This window comes from Malaya genurostris, chromosome 2 (assembly GCF_030247185.1).
Source record: "Malaya genurostris strain Urasoe2022 chromosome 2, Malgen_1.1, whole genome shotgun sequence".
Lineage (NCBI taxonomy): Eukaryota > Metazoa > Arthropoda > Insecta > Diptera > Culicidae > Malaya > Malaya genurostris.
In genome coordinates, this window is record NC_080571.1 from 204,361,435 (window position 1) to 204,376,651 (window position 15,217).

Sequence of the window (15,217 nt, forward strand, 5' to 3'; positions counted from 1 at the left end):
AATCTTATTTATAGTAAGATGTTAAACCTCTCGACAATATCTGTGATTCATAATGCTCTTCAGAATGAATAGATTCGTTTGAGGCCCCGTTTTGGGCGTTATGTAGTTCAATAGGTGATCGCAGATAAGTTTCGCACAAAATAATTTGTTCAACATAGGGGAGAGTTGGAAAAGAGGATTTTTTGTTTGTTTGCAATTTAGTTAATCAAAAACTACATTTATCTCCCGTACTCATGAAATTGCATTTTAAATTAATGATATTAAGGCACAAGGGAATGACTGCTAATTAAATTCCGCGATAACTGATGATAACTTTTTTCTAAGTGAAGGTACGGTTGTAGGAAAATGAGAAGATGAAAACCTGAAACACATGATTTTTCGAGCCCACCTGTCGAATCGCGTCTAATTGCAATTATCGAAAACAAAGTTTTCATTTCATTTCTATCATGTTGGAAACACCTGTAAATAGAAATTCCTTACTCGAAAACACCACCTAGTGCACTCTGCAATAAAATTTCTAATCATATTTCGTTGTTTTCATTCATGCTACATGATGCGATTTTTTCTGTCATAGCTGACTTCATGAAAAAATGGCCAATATAGCAAAATAGGCGTTGGTGATCACCTTATACAGAACATCGTGCTTCGAAATATTGTATAATATGTATGTACATTTTTTCATTATTGGATTACAAACGTGTTCATAATTTCAAATTGATGAAAACGTTTGAAAAGCTGTATGTATTTGGATTTGTGATTTAAAGTATTCATACATTTACTATTAGTTTGATTTGAACTAAAGCACCGTCAAGGATCATACGTGCCTACTCTCTCCTAGCATTAATATTAAATAATATAGGTATTGATAATGATAATGCCTCTTATTAAATAATATTGTGTCGAAGTCGTATCACAGTCCTGTCAGTCACCAAAGCCGTCTACAGAAGAGTAGTCTAAAATCTGGGTGTGCGCTCGAAATTGGGAAATAATTTTAAATTCTATTGTAGATGTTAAGATCTGTTTGAAGTGCCGCGATCCGGTGTTGTATTTGGAAAGTGCCAACATGGCTGTATATGAGTCATTGAAGTCAGCTGCAAAAACATCGTTGTTCTTTGCATTATTCTGTGCGCTACTGCCAGTGTTCCTTATCAGTTATGCAAGTGAGTTTTCGGTAGTTTGTTTACAAGCAATCCAAATCAAGCAATACAGTTGGTAGTGATTCTGATGTGATTGTTACGTCTCAGCGTGTGATCAGACGACACGTTTAATCTATGAAGGACGATCAGCAGCATCGGTGTTTTATATGAATCACGTCAATGGGCATGGGTGATGTCAGATGAATCCGTAGCGTGCACCTATGAATATGCTACGTCCGAAGTATCAACGAAGGACATATAAAGAGAATTGAGCTAGATAAACTTTCTCGAACCGTAAGCATCGATAGAATGCTAACCAATGCAGTACATAGTGAACGATACTGATTCTTGTTTGAAGAAATGTACAAGTCGCGCGCAAAAGGTGTTCTGTGTCTGAACTGAAACAAAGTAGGGTAACGGCTCTAGTAGTCATCCCATATATGCACATAAACCATTAGTTTTAGTGAGATCTACTGTCGATACAACTGCAGTATTGAACAATTTTAGAACTATATTTTCTGCGGTTTTGCTTCTTAGAGCCGAAGCAAAGATATTGTATCCAATTATATCACAATTCACTGATTAAAAGTCGAGTAATCGGCAAAATAATATGGTCACTCTACTAATGAGATGACTATTGGTACAAAAGCCCTATATCATCCTAAGGCAATTCAATATCGAATCGATTTGAATATTCCCGGCTTTCAATATCGTTGTTTCGGTTGTATATATAATTATATATTTCTGATATTACATCTTTTAAGATTTTATCTGATCAACAATTCTTCTCCATGTAACTCGATCCATGGCTGCTTGCCTCCAACCACGTCGGCGCCCGATACTATCCAGGTTTCGCTCCACTTGGTCCAGCCACCGTGAACGCTGCGCTCCTCTTTGTCTTGTACCTGCCGGATTAGAGGTGAACACCAACTTGGTGGGGCTGTTGTCCGGCATTCTCACGACATGCCCCGCCCACCGTACCCTTCCAGCCTGGGCTACTTTCCGGATACTTGGCTCACCGTAGAGTTGCGCTAGTTCGTGGTTCATTCTTCTTCTCCACACTCCATTCTCCTGCACACCACCGAAGATCGTTCTCAGCACCCTCCTTTCGAAGACTTCGAGTGCTTGCAGGTCCTCCTCGAGCATTGTCCACGTTTCGTGCCCGTAGAGAACCACCGGTCTTACCAGTGATTTGTACATGGTGCACTTCGTGCGGGGGTGAAGTTTCCTGGATCTCAATGTTTTGTGGAGTCCATAGTAGGCACGACTTCCGGATATAATGCGCCTCCTGATCTCCCGGCTGGTGTCGTTGTCCGCAGTCACCATTGAGCCAAGATAGATGAACTCGTCAACCACCTCGAACTCGTCGCCGTCGATCGTAATACTGCTGCCCAGACGTTGCCTATCGCGTTCAGTTCCGCCAGCCAGCATGTACTTTGTCTTAGACACATTTATCCTCAGTCCTACTCGTGCCGCTTCGCGCTTTAGTCGGGTATACAGATCTGCTACCGTCTCCTTGTTTCTACCGATTATATCCACGTCATCAGCGAAGCACACGAATTGTCCGGACCTCGTGAAAATCGTGCCCCGCATGTTGAACCGCGCTCTTCGCATAACTCCTTCAAGTGCGATGTTGAACAGCAGGCAGGACAACCCATCACCTTGTCTTAATCCCCTACGTGATTCGAACGGTTCAGAGAAACCGCCCGCAATCTTGACACAACACTGTACACCATCCATCGTAGCCTTAATCAGTCTTGTCAGCTTCCCAGGGAAGCCGTTCTCGTCCATAATTTTCCATAGCTCTACACGGTCAACCGTGTCGTATGCGGCTTTGAAGTCGATGAACAGATGATGCGTCGGGACCCGGTATTCACGGCATTTTTGGAGGATTTGCCGTATAGTGAAGATTTGGTCGTTTGTTGATCTGCCGTTGATGAACCCGGCCTGATAACTCCCGACAAATCCATTTACCAGTGGTGATAGGCGCCGGAACAGGATCTGGGATAACACTTTGTAGGCGGCATTTGACACTGTGATTGCCCTGTAGTTTGCACAGTCCAATTTGTCACCTTTCTTGTATATCGGGGTGATGACCCCTTCCTTCCACTCCTCCGGTAGCTGTTCTCTGTCCCAGATCTCTTCGATTATTCGGTGCATGCATTCCGTCAGTTTCTCCGGTCCCCTTTTGAAGAGTTCTGCTCCTAGACCATCCTTACCAGCTGCTTTGTTATTCTTGAGCTGTTGGATAGCCTCCTTGACCTCGTTCATAGTGGGCACTGGTACATCTCCGTCGGCTGCAACACTGACATAATCTTCCTCCTCCAACGCCTGATTGTCCGCCTGTGCACTATTCAGATGTTCATCGTAGTGCTGCTTCCACCTTTCGATCACCTCACGTTCGTCCGTCAGGATGCCACCTTCCTTGTCTCTACACATTTCGGCTCGCGGCATGAAGCCGTTGCGAGAGTCATTCAGCTTCCTGTAGAACGCCCGTGTATCCTGAGAACGATATAGCATCTCCATCTCCTCTCTCTCCGACTCTTCCAGGCGGCGCTTTTTGTCCCGGAAAAGGCGAGTTTGCTGCTTTCGTCTCTGTCGATACGATTCCACGTTCTGACGGGTGGCTTGACGCAACATCGCTGCGCGTGCTGCATTCTTCTCGTCCAATATCTCCTGGCATTCGCCGTCGAACCATTCGTTCCGTCGACTCCTTGGCACGTATCCCAGGACGCTCTCCGCAGCATTGCTGATGGCTGCTTTAGTTCTGGTCCAGCAGTCCTCCAGGGGAGCATCATTGAACTCCTCCTCCGCTAGCAACGCTGCTTCGAGATGCCGCGCGTAGGCAGTCGCGACCTCGGTGTCCCTCAGTCGGTCCAGATTATACCGCGGCGGGCACCGGTACCGTACGTTATTCACAACGGACAGTTTTGGACGCAGCTTAACCATCACAAGGTAGTGGTCCGAGTCGATGTTAGCGCCCCGATAGGTTCGTACATCGATAATGTCCGAGAAATGCCGTCCATCAATCAGGACGTGATCGATTTGTGTCTCCGTTTGCATGGGTGATCTCCAGGTGTATCGGTGCAAGAGGCGGTGCTGGAAAAAGGTGCTTTTTATGGCCATGTTCTTGGAGGTGGCAAAGTCGATGAGTCTTAGGCCGTTCTCGTTCGTTTGCTGGTGGGCGCTGAACCTTCCAACTACCGGTCTGAACTCCACCTCCTGGCCAACCTGAGCATTGAAATCGCCGATGACGATCTTGATGTCATGTCTTGGGCAGCGATCGTATTCACGTTCCAGCTGCGCGTAGAATTCGTCTTTGTCGTCATCGCTACTTCCGAGGTGGGGACTATGCACGTTAATTATGCTGATATTGAAGAACCGGCCCTTGATCCTCAACCTGCACATTCTGTCGCTGACCGGCCACCATCCGATCACACGCTTTTGCATCTCCCCCACAACCATAAAAGCTGTTCCCAGCTCGTGTGTGTTGCCGCAGCTCTGGTATATGGTGTGGTTCCCGCGAAAGACCCGCACCGTAGACCCCTTCCAACACACCTCCTGCAGCGCTACGATGTCGAACTTGCGGTCTTTCACTATATCGGATAGTATACGCGTGCTTCCGATGAAGTTGAGAGACTTACAGTTCCACGTACCGAGTTTCCAATCTCTTGTCCGTTTTCGTCGCAAAGGTCTGAGCCGATTAGATCCATCCGAATTTTCTTGTTGAACTTCCTGAGCAAGTCCTTTTTATGGGCGGCTAGCTAGGCCTGCGCCAACCTTGCAGTAACGCTGAAGGACCGCGAGAAGAGAGAGATTTGGGCCAGGTGCATATTGAAAGGCGGCGCCAACTCGCCTTGTCAGGGCCAACTACTTTAGGTCTTGTGGTTTTTAGGCCTAGAACGTGTAGGGCCCACTACCTCGTCCTACCCACACCTGCAGTCAGCCCCCGCTACATGGTTCGGGTCGCGAGTCACAACGAGTTGCTATCGCGACTAAGCATTATCCACCACCTATGACCCGCCCGGTTGCTTGCAGCTCAGCTTCCCTCATAGTGCTCCTCCTCCACCACAGGGCCCGTTTGTTTCGGTTGTACATCTGTCGTATTGGACTCTAAAGTGTGATTATGAATTTCTGCAGTTGATGGTCTACATCGCATTTTGAACTTAAACATATTCGAACAATTTTTGTGTCCCGATATCAAAAATTTTCCGGTCAAAATGAACTCTTTCACTGAAGATAGCACGAGTGGAAATTCTTCGATATCAAGGTTGTGTAAATCCTCCAATCAATACATCATCAGGTCATATGAAACGGCGTTCGATCCATTGATCTTAAGATGTCGGTAACTGAAAATACTATGAGAAGATTATTAGTCATTATTACAGGGAATCAGGGATAGTCATCCATATGTAAGCCGATAGTGAATAACTCAAACATAGAGATGAATTCAGCATGCAGAAAGAAGTGTCATTTTATTCATGCACAACATTGCCATATAGAAGAGGTCGCCATATATAATATTTTATCAGTTATCATCATGAAGACAATTTCGTACTGAAAAATGAATTTCCTGATTTCGGCATTGGAAAGAGTTTCGTAATACAACGATATATACATATTCATATGAGGCTCTTGAATGTTCATGTGGAATGCTCCGACACAAGTAGGTATAAACTTATTTCAATAGTCCTCGAGGAGATATGTATAGTCATTATTCCAAAATAAGTGCTAAGTACGCAAACCTGTCGAAAACGTATTTCTCTGCAAACTACAAATCAATGGTACACTGCTTGTTAATCTTCCTGGTTGTTGAAAAATGCCTTCCTCTCGTCGTCTAAACAGTCCGATTATAACATATTTTTAATTTAGATAATTTTAGACAAAAATTTAGATAGGTCCAATAATTTCCAGATTGATTCGGGTAGTTCACAAAATTGCGCTTCAAATTGGTAAAACTCTCGGATCAACAACCCCTCTGTAGCTTTCAAACGAACCCTAGTATGACGAAATCGATCAGTATGATTAGTCAGTTGCGTCCTTTTTTCAGTTATAACTACGAAGCCGCAAGTATCTGCCATGATCAATTGTCACTGGATCCGTGGTCACATTGTAGCTTGCAAACAAATCTACAATTGTCAAAAAATGTGTGGACAGGTCTTGCGCTGTCAACTTCATCATTCAATATTTTTGCGACAAATCCTACCTGTTGGATACAACGACGCCGTTGAAGGATCTCCATAAATGCTCATTTTCAGCAATTGGCATACGGTAGAAGGTTTTTATTGGCCAAAGTAGGATCCGTAATGCAAATTTGATAAACTTACACTCCTACCCTCAAGCTCCAGGTCAATTGATTAGTATGACAAGCAATTGAAGCATTCTCCAGTATTGGCCGAAAGAGTGAACTTTCAAATAGGGCCAGGGAAATTTTTCGATATCTTCTTGATAAACCCAAATTTTCGGTTATTTTTTTGTGACAATCGTAAGGCAGATCAATACAACTTGAGCTTTTGGTTGAGCAGCACAAGCAGCTCACTAAATTGATGAGTTCTTTGTAGAACTTCACCAACAATACAGTCGAACTTTATTGGCTGTTTGATACGGATTAAGACAAGACAATGCATTTGAGAACATTCGCTGTCAGCATTTTTCGATGAAATCGACGCACGTATCCAATATTGTTTGAAAGTATGCTCACTTAGAGTCCCTTCATGAAATTTTTTCAACTCACGCGCGTCCAATCGATGAAATTTTAATCGTTGGAGACTTAAATTTTCCCAGAATCAAATGGCAAGGAACTTCCGGAGGATTCTTTTTCGCCGATCCCACGCTTTCAACATTCCATGTTGGCATTACGACCTTGCTCGATGGTTATAGTGTGAATTTACTTCGCCAATCGAATCCTGTTGCCAACGAAAACGACCGAATGCTGGATCTATGCTTCTCGAGCAGAGCAGATGTTGCACCTATAATTAGTGCCTCACCGTTTCCTTTGGTCAAATCTGTTCGACATCACCCGCCACTTCATATTGTGCTCAACTCTAATCTCCCACCAGATGGCTACAACACGACCGACATCATCAGCTATAATTTTAATAAAGCTGACTACACTAAAATGACCGACTTTCTAATACATATTGACTGGGAGGAAATTCTCGACAATGATGATGTCAACGCTGCTGTACAAACGTTCTCTAACGTCATGAGCTACGCGATTGACTTTTTTGTACCAAAAAGATCCAAACGGCTGTCCCTGCATCCACCATGGCAGACCACCGTAGTGAGACAACTGAAAACGACTAAAAGAGCCGCCCTAAAACGGTATTCAAAACACGGAGGATACACACTGCGTAATCAAAGAAAACTGTCAAGCGTTGTCATGTCAACTACTTGAAAAATGTACAACGGAAATTGAAATCCAATCCGAAGTCTTTTTGGAAACACGTGAACGAGCAAAGGAAGGAGTCTGAGTTACCTTCTATAATGAAGTTTGGAGAGTTTACTGGTTCGTGTAAGCGGGAAATCTGCCAGCTTTTTTCGGAAAAATTTTCTCGTGCCTTTACAAACGAAGCCCGCAACAAATTACACTCGCCGCGCTCAACGTTCCAGAATCTAATAATTCTTTAAATCTCATTCATATTGACGAGGATTCGATTCGGACGGCAATCGCTTGCATGAAGTCGTCTACCTCTGGCCCTGACGGCTTACCGGCAGTTATATTGAAAAATTGCTCGACTGGTGTAATTGCTCCCCTTTGTCGACTATTTCGGATGTCACTCTCTAAAGAAGTTTTTCCCAACTTATGGAAATCTACTTTTATGTTCCCAGTGTATAAGAAAGGTGACAAAAAAGACGTGAACAATTACCGTGGCATCACATCGCTTAGTGCAGTTCCTAAACTGTTTGAAAAGGTTATTCTGGCACCGATTTTCAACCACTGCAAGCAATATATTTTTAACACTCAACATGGTTTTATGCCCAAGCGCTCCACAACCATCAACCTATTGTCATTCATGTGCTACGTGACTGATGGTATGTCAAAAGGTTTACAAACAGACGCTATTTACACCGATCTCTCTGCTGCCTTCGATATAATAAATCACAATATAACAATTGCTAAACTGGAAAGATTTGGATTCGGCTCTAACATCCTTCGGTGGCTGCAGTCATATCTTATAGATCGTCGTTTAGCAGTGAAAATCGGCGTTCACGTTTCCAATGAGTTTATCGCTTCGTCCGGAATTCCGCAGGGTAGTCATCTCGGGCCTTTAATATTTTTACTGTATTTCAACGACGGAAACTTCACTCTAGAGGGCCCTCGTTTATCGTTTGCCGATGACGTTAAGATCTACTATTACATTCGTAGCCCAGAAGATGCAGGTTTTCTTCAACGACAGTTGTTGAGCTTCGTCGAGTGGTGTAAAGTAAACCGTATGAAATTGAATCCTGACAAATGCTCGACCATCACGTTCTCTAAGAAGAAAGAGCCATTTCATTTTGATTACTTTCTGGAAGGATCCCCTATAGTCAGAACGACGTGTGTTGAAGACCTTGGTGTCTTCCTCGATGAGCAACTGACATTCAAGCAACACATCAGCTATATCGTTTCTAAAGCTTCTCGCAACCTAGAATTTGTAATGAAGATGGCTAAACATTTTACAGACACGTGCACTGTTTAAAATCTCTGTTTTGCTCGCTTGTTCGTTCATCCTTGGAGTACTGTTCTGTCGTTTGGAACCCTCACTACATATACGGAGCTCATAGAATCGAATCGATACAACGCAGATTCATTCGCTTTGCCCTACGGCGCTTACCGTGGAACAATCCTCACCAACTACCAAGCTACGAAAGTCGCGGGTTATTAATTAATTAATTACACTACAAGTTCGTCGAGATGTTGCACGTGCTTTATTGATAGCAGATGTTCTGACCGATAGGATTGACTGCCCTGCTTTGCTCCGCGAAATTAATATCAACGTCCGACCCCGGGCCCTTCGCAACAGTGCATTTCTTCTACTTCCTTTACGACGAACTAACTACGGTGCTATCAATGCTATTATTGGCTTGCAGAGATCATTCAACCGCGTTTCATCAGCATTTGACTTCAATTTATCACGCAGTAGGATACTTGGAAATTTTTTATATATTACTAGAAATTATCATTAGGACCATATTGTGTCTGTTGATTATACCTAAATAAATAAATAAATAGTAAATCCAGTCATCAATGAATCGAACAATAACGTAGATCTGCAGATCATCAGCATACACTAATTCACATCCAGGCATCAGAACATACAATATATCGTTGAAATATAAAATGAACAACAGCAGACCAAAATGACTTCCCTGGAGTACTCTGGGTGCGCTAGTGAAGCTTAATAATGTTGCTGAACTAAGCTTAATATGTAAAGTTCTATCAGTCAAATAATCGTGATCAATCGTATAAATCTGTATAAATAACATCAACATGCGCTCCGTATTCGTTGTGTTCAAGTTGTAGAGAATTGGAGAAGATTTGTGGTATCTGATGGCCCAGCCAGACATGAATCCATGTTGATCATTCGAAATATAGGATTTGACTTTTTGAGAAAGAACACTTACAAAAATTATATTTTTTCTATCCACCTAGTGGTGAAATGATGCACTTCTCGTGTTTTTAATAATATTACCGTGGCATTTTAAAAAAACTGCTTATTGAATAGAAACGGGAAAACTAAAAAACGCCTGAACACATAATAGTTATATCATGTTAGTTGCTTCGTATAGCCGGCAACTAAAATGACCTATAAATTGGAATATTTTTGAGCCAATTTAGAAGAATTTTTCCTTTTTCTGCATCATCGTTCTATACCACGGCTTGAAATTTCAAACACTCATCACCTTGCAATTCCGGAACCGATACACGAAAATCGGTGGAATTTTTTATCACAATTCGGGTACTTCGAAGCCGAATTCCGAGGACCGGTATATCTGATGTGAGTTTGGGTGGCCATCAACTTACAAAACCTGTGAACTAGAGGAGTTTATTTACTATTTTTGAAAAATTAGCTTTACAACTTTTTCTATTAGAGCAAACTATTGAATTTGCGGTTTTTTCACTAATCATATTGTAATTCCGGAACTTCTATTGGGCAAGGGTGCTTTTTATTTGAGCATAACTTTGTGAAAATCTGTTCAGCAATCTCGGAAATAGACCAAAATTACGTGATCTCGACATACTGATCCAAATGGCATAAGACACTCGGTCCTCCGGGTCTCGGTTCAAAAATAGGTTTTCACAGTATTGCATAACTTTTATGAGAAAGGCATATAGTAAATGTGGCTGAGATACAGCGGTAATTTGTAATATTTCATTATTTTGAGCAGGAATCATACAGGATTGCTTTCGTTTTGCCAGACCTCAAGATTCGATAAACGATTGGTTTTATTTTCTGCAAGAACTCTAACGTTACGGGAAAATATTACTGAACGTACACTGTTATGACCGGGCGTGCAAGTACCTTTAAGTTCCCGGTTAACACAAAACCCAAAAGAAATCTTTGAAACAAACACGGTTCGATTCATCTGTAAACTCCAGAGCAGTTTCACGGTACGAAAAAGGTACCGAATATACGATCCTCGAGAAATACTTCGTTTTGAATGATCTGATAATTTAATAAAATACTGACTTAATGCAACTAACATAATGTTTGAGGAAATATCAAGGTTCTCAAATTTTATAATGTAATATAAACAAAATGTATTTTATTTTTCCAGTTTCCGTAATTAACGCAATTAATAAAGTCTCTATTTTCAATAGTTGTTTCAACGACAAGGAAATTATGGATTGCGTTTTTGGCAAATCGATATCCCTACCTTAAATTCGCTAAAACAAACAACATTCGAAGTTTAGTTGACACCTCACGGAATCCAGGAGTATTCCACGTACTATTACAAGTTGAAGGAAAGTATTACTATAATTTTTATTGTGACATAGGCCGTAAACAAAAGTTTAAAATATATTTAAATAGGATATTGCGATACACATGCGATCAAAGCGAAGTTCATCGATCACGTGCTTGGTAGACGAGACCAAGCCAATCGTTTGTGCTTTCCACGGTTGAAATTTCCACTTATTTCTTGCTGGGGACAATACGCGTTTGTAAAGAAGACTAAGTATGCTTCAAGTAAACTTAACTCACTAACAGATTTTCTAGTATTAAGTAATTGTAGAGATTTCAACATCGACAATCACATAATTCTGTCTCCATCTTTACATCGAGGTAGACCGCTAACGGAAGCGAATTTGCAGGATTATGTGAGCGAGATCATTTCTAAGTACATGCCGCCGGATATTCCACCATGGCAGATATTCTGCATTCCTATGATTTCTGGAAATCCTGCTAGTGGTTCAGCAGAGTGTGACAGTGGAGCCCCCTATTATTATCTCCTTTATAGAATACACCATTTACTTTTGGAAGAACAGAACAGTCTCAGGATTTCGGATCTGCTACTAATCGATGCTCATAACAGTTTCGGAGTAAATGAAGGAACAGTTTCGGAATGTAATTCGATATTCGCTAATTTGATGGAAGGACCTGTTCATTTACAACGAATTTGGAGAGATTTATGCAGTACGATTACTAACAGATGGAATGAATTCGTGTACCAACATGATCCATTGGAATCACCGGACATTGAACGCAAACATATTGCCGGTATCAAACAACTGATTTCGGTTATATTGATAGGTGCGGTGAACGTGGTTTCTGATTTTTGGAAAGTTTTTTGGAAGATCTCGGATAGTCCTTTAATGAAAATTGATATCTTAAAATCATTAATCGATCGTGAAATTCAAAAAAGAAATCTCAATCTAGGCACAATTTGGAATGCCATCATTCTTTCGTTAGATCCTATCAATGTGATAAAGGAGTTGACATTTATCATATGGAAAATTGGAGCTACACTGACGCTTATGGTGCCGTGGTACGTGTTTAGAGAAATCGAAGCAGCAAGGATATATATTTTGATGAAGAAACTCAAACGGAACACTCTGGTTGGATTTCTTCTCGAATATGTGCCATTTTTTTGTGGCGGATTAATGGAATATTGGAAAGGATGTAAACTATTGTACACAGCTCCCAAGATTGTATACGAAGAATTATTCGAGTACCGATCTAGTATAGAACATTATCTACAGAATGTATCACTTTGTGGAAGAAAAGTTGTCTCGTGGTCCGAAAAGATAAAAACCGATGATCTCAGAGTGAACTTTGTAGAACAAGTAACAACCAAAAAATCAGGTAAAATTTATCTTTTAGAATCATATATAAATTTTTAACGAATTCGTTCTCAGGAACAACACACCAGAAAGTTATATCCCGACCACCCAGTGAAACCGAAATTCTTTTAGCCATCATGTCGAAATCGTTACATGCGCTATGCCAGGAAGGTGATGGAAAAACTCCTGCTCAGGTCCAAATTAGTGCCCGTTGCATGGTGGAGGATTATTTACTTGGATCTACGCATTATTTTGCCGGAAACAGTGGATTTGTCTCGTTAAATTTGCCCATGGTGATGGACAACAGGAAACTTCTCCGAGCAATTCGAACATCTATAACAAAGATGCGCAAGCAGCAAGGCATGCTCAATTTTTTAACCGTAGTACAACTGAGAAACGACTTTCTGACAGATGCTCTTCCGGTGGTTGTAATGAAACTATTGATGAATTTTCTCTCCAGACGATTCGCTTTGACAGTCACGGAAGTAATCGAAAACTATCCTGCTGGCGAACGAAAGAATTTATTGGGACATACTATAAAGGATTTAATTTACTTTAGGCCACCTCAATCGAATACCAGTGTTTCCATTACGATACAAACATTCAACGGAGAAGTTCGGTTTGCATGTATGGCCGATTCAAATATAAGTCCAAAGCACCTTGCTTTGACTTCCAGTTTTCGGAAGCATTTGAATGATTTAATTTGAAAGGATTACAGAACGGATTCTTTATTTTTAAACCAATAAACAAAAAAAAACATGAATCAAACTTACTCACTAAAGAAATTAACCCGTCCGGTACATTTCGCGGCAGTTGGCCAGAAACGTGCAGAGCATATTGTGTCCTGCTACATCGAATTCTTCCTCTCCTTCAGATCCTTGGTAGGTGATAATCTGTAACAAAATGAGTGTTTGTAAATTGAGGATATTTATCCCAAAACGAATGTCTTACTTCTTTGCAGCGAACGCTATCGTTCGAACCAGCCATACCAATAACCTCAACCCAGCCGTGCAACAAACTGCTCAAAGGCTCACCCAAGAACACATTAATTGGAATTCCATCAGTCGATCGAGCTGTGAAACTACGCCCGTCCTTATCTGCTCGTTCTACGTATACATGAATGCTTATTGGTTGTCCGGAATGGCGTTTCAATAACGATCCATTCACAATTGCACGAGGTTCGAATTCCATTTTAAGACACAAATTTAGATTGATATTTTTCACACCAAGTTTTTTCTCCTGATAGGATAACGTGAAAATTCACGAAAACAAAAATCTAATGAATATTTAATTCGTTCGTGTTTGCGCGCTTTACAAAATTTTAATCGTATCGCAACTGTCATTTCGGCACACTCTCAACAAAAACACTTCCTAACTTTAGTTGAACTCAACACATATGTTTTAAATGAACTAATTTTGAGTAATGATAAATCTGAATATCAGCTGTTTTTTTAAAGAAAGACCGAACCGACGACACGACCTGCCACTCGTCTATCTAAACAGAATCGAAAATTTAACTACCCCTCAGTAACTGGTAATGTCAAAACGAAGTTGCTTGAAAATCTATTGAAACTGGCAACAAAAGTCGAAAACTGTTGATTTTATGTCGTTTTCGTTTTTAAATTGCACTACACTGGTGTAGCGAAAGCTGCACTGAAACCGTTCGTTTTTACCAATTGCACTACACCAGTGCTACACTTTTTCTGCACCGATACCACTGGTGTAGCACTCATCAAAAGTTTGGTGTAGCTCTGTGCAATGGAATCGTCTATTGTAGCCAATGGTTACTGTTTATGTTTTCGTCATTTTTGTTCGTTTATTCATACCTCAGTGTAGCACTGCACCGGTGTAGTGCAAATTAAAAACGAAAACGCCATTAGATAACAGTTACCAGAACCATGGCTACGAATGTTTTTTTTCAATGGAGCGTACTATATAAATAATCTCAAAACAAAAACAAATTGTTTCTGTGAACCAGAAGAAATGCGGATTTCTGTGAACCAAAAAAAAATAGGACGAGCTTAGCATTGACTTTCGCCCAAAACACCCTGAAAAGGCAGGACATATAGCAGCTATTTGACTAGATGTGCGTAGCGCATGGTGAACTGGCGGTAGAAAATCGGGGCGCGGATTGATTAGAAAAAAGTTGCTAGCAGGGCATATTCGCTTGTACTAGCTAAGAATCATCAATTTACCAAGGACATTAACTCTATTTTACCCTCCATTGCAGATCAAATACTTCGGTATACATTAATCCGTTGGTCTTATTTCGCTCGCCGAGAAAAGCGAAGGAATATGCGGAAAATCCCTATTCGAAACATCTGGTTATCATGACTGATCGCGAATCGCATCAGCTGATTCAAACGTATTCAACGTATTCAACGTATTCAAACCGGGAACTCAAGCGGAATTCCTGCTCCTGAAGGAAACCCTTAATTACGACTAAATAGTCGAAATGAATCACGCCGATCGATGCGTCTATCTCTTTTGAAGCCGTAGCAATCGTACACGTTCTACCCTGAATAACCGTCGTACCGGGACCTTCCCGAAATTTGAGCACCATTCTACCGAACGAGAATTGTGGCACCTATGTTTGAATCAGGGCGCGGGCTGGCCTCGATACATTCAAGAATTCAATCCACACGGAAAATAAAAACTACCTAATATTTGACTTCTTTTTACTTAATTTTGTGTACTTCCTTTCATTCGCTCCTTCAATTGTTGTCAAAATACAAAGAGCAAAACCACCCAAAAGCGAGAGTTTCGTTCAATAAGCTAAAATTAAGTAAACCGTATTAACTTGAAATTGAGTCAA

General features: G+C 41.2%; 2 protein-coding genes across 2 annotated transcripts; one reads left to right on the forward strand and one right to left on the reverse strand.

The window, feature by feature from the left end:
* The first annotated feature begins 941 nt into the window (after window positions 1-941).
* LOC131427186 (uncharacterized) lies at window positions 942-13,154 on the forward strand. Its single transcript, XM_058590158.1, is given in 5 exon segments — window positions 942-1,160; window positions 10,942-11,089; window positions 11,133-11,297; window positions 11,355-12,424; window positions 12,478-13,154. Coding segments are annotated over 5 exon segments (2,112 nt in total). The 5' UTR covers window positions 942-1,063; the 3' UTR covers window positions 13,110-13,154.
* Window positions 13,115-13,743, reverse strand: LOC131427185 (uncharacterized). Its single transcript, XM_058590157.1, has 2 exons — window positions 13,354-13,743; window positions 13,115-13,295 (listed from the first exon to the last, which is right to left on the reverse strand). Exons 1-2 carry the CDS (start codon window positions 13,591-13,593, stop codon window positions 13,188-13,190), a joined length of 348 nt encoding a protein of 115 aa, XP_058446140.1. The 5' UTR covers window positions 13,594-13,743; the 3' UTR covers window positions 13,115-13,187.
* Between the last annotated feature and the right edge of the window lie 1,474 nt (window positions 13,744-15,217).

Bases quoted from the DNA above. Each gene is read 5' to 3' on its own strand.
- LOC131427185 (XM_058590157.1), bottom strand. From the start codon at position 13,593: ATGGAATTCGAACCTCGTGCAATTGTGAATGGATCGTTATTGAAACGC. The intron at 13,296-13,353 runs GTAAGACATTCG...ATTTTGTTACAG, and splicing joins ATAGCGTTCGCTGCAAAGAA to ATTATCACCTACCAAGGATC.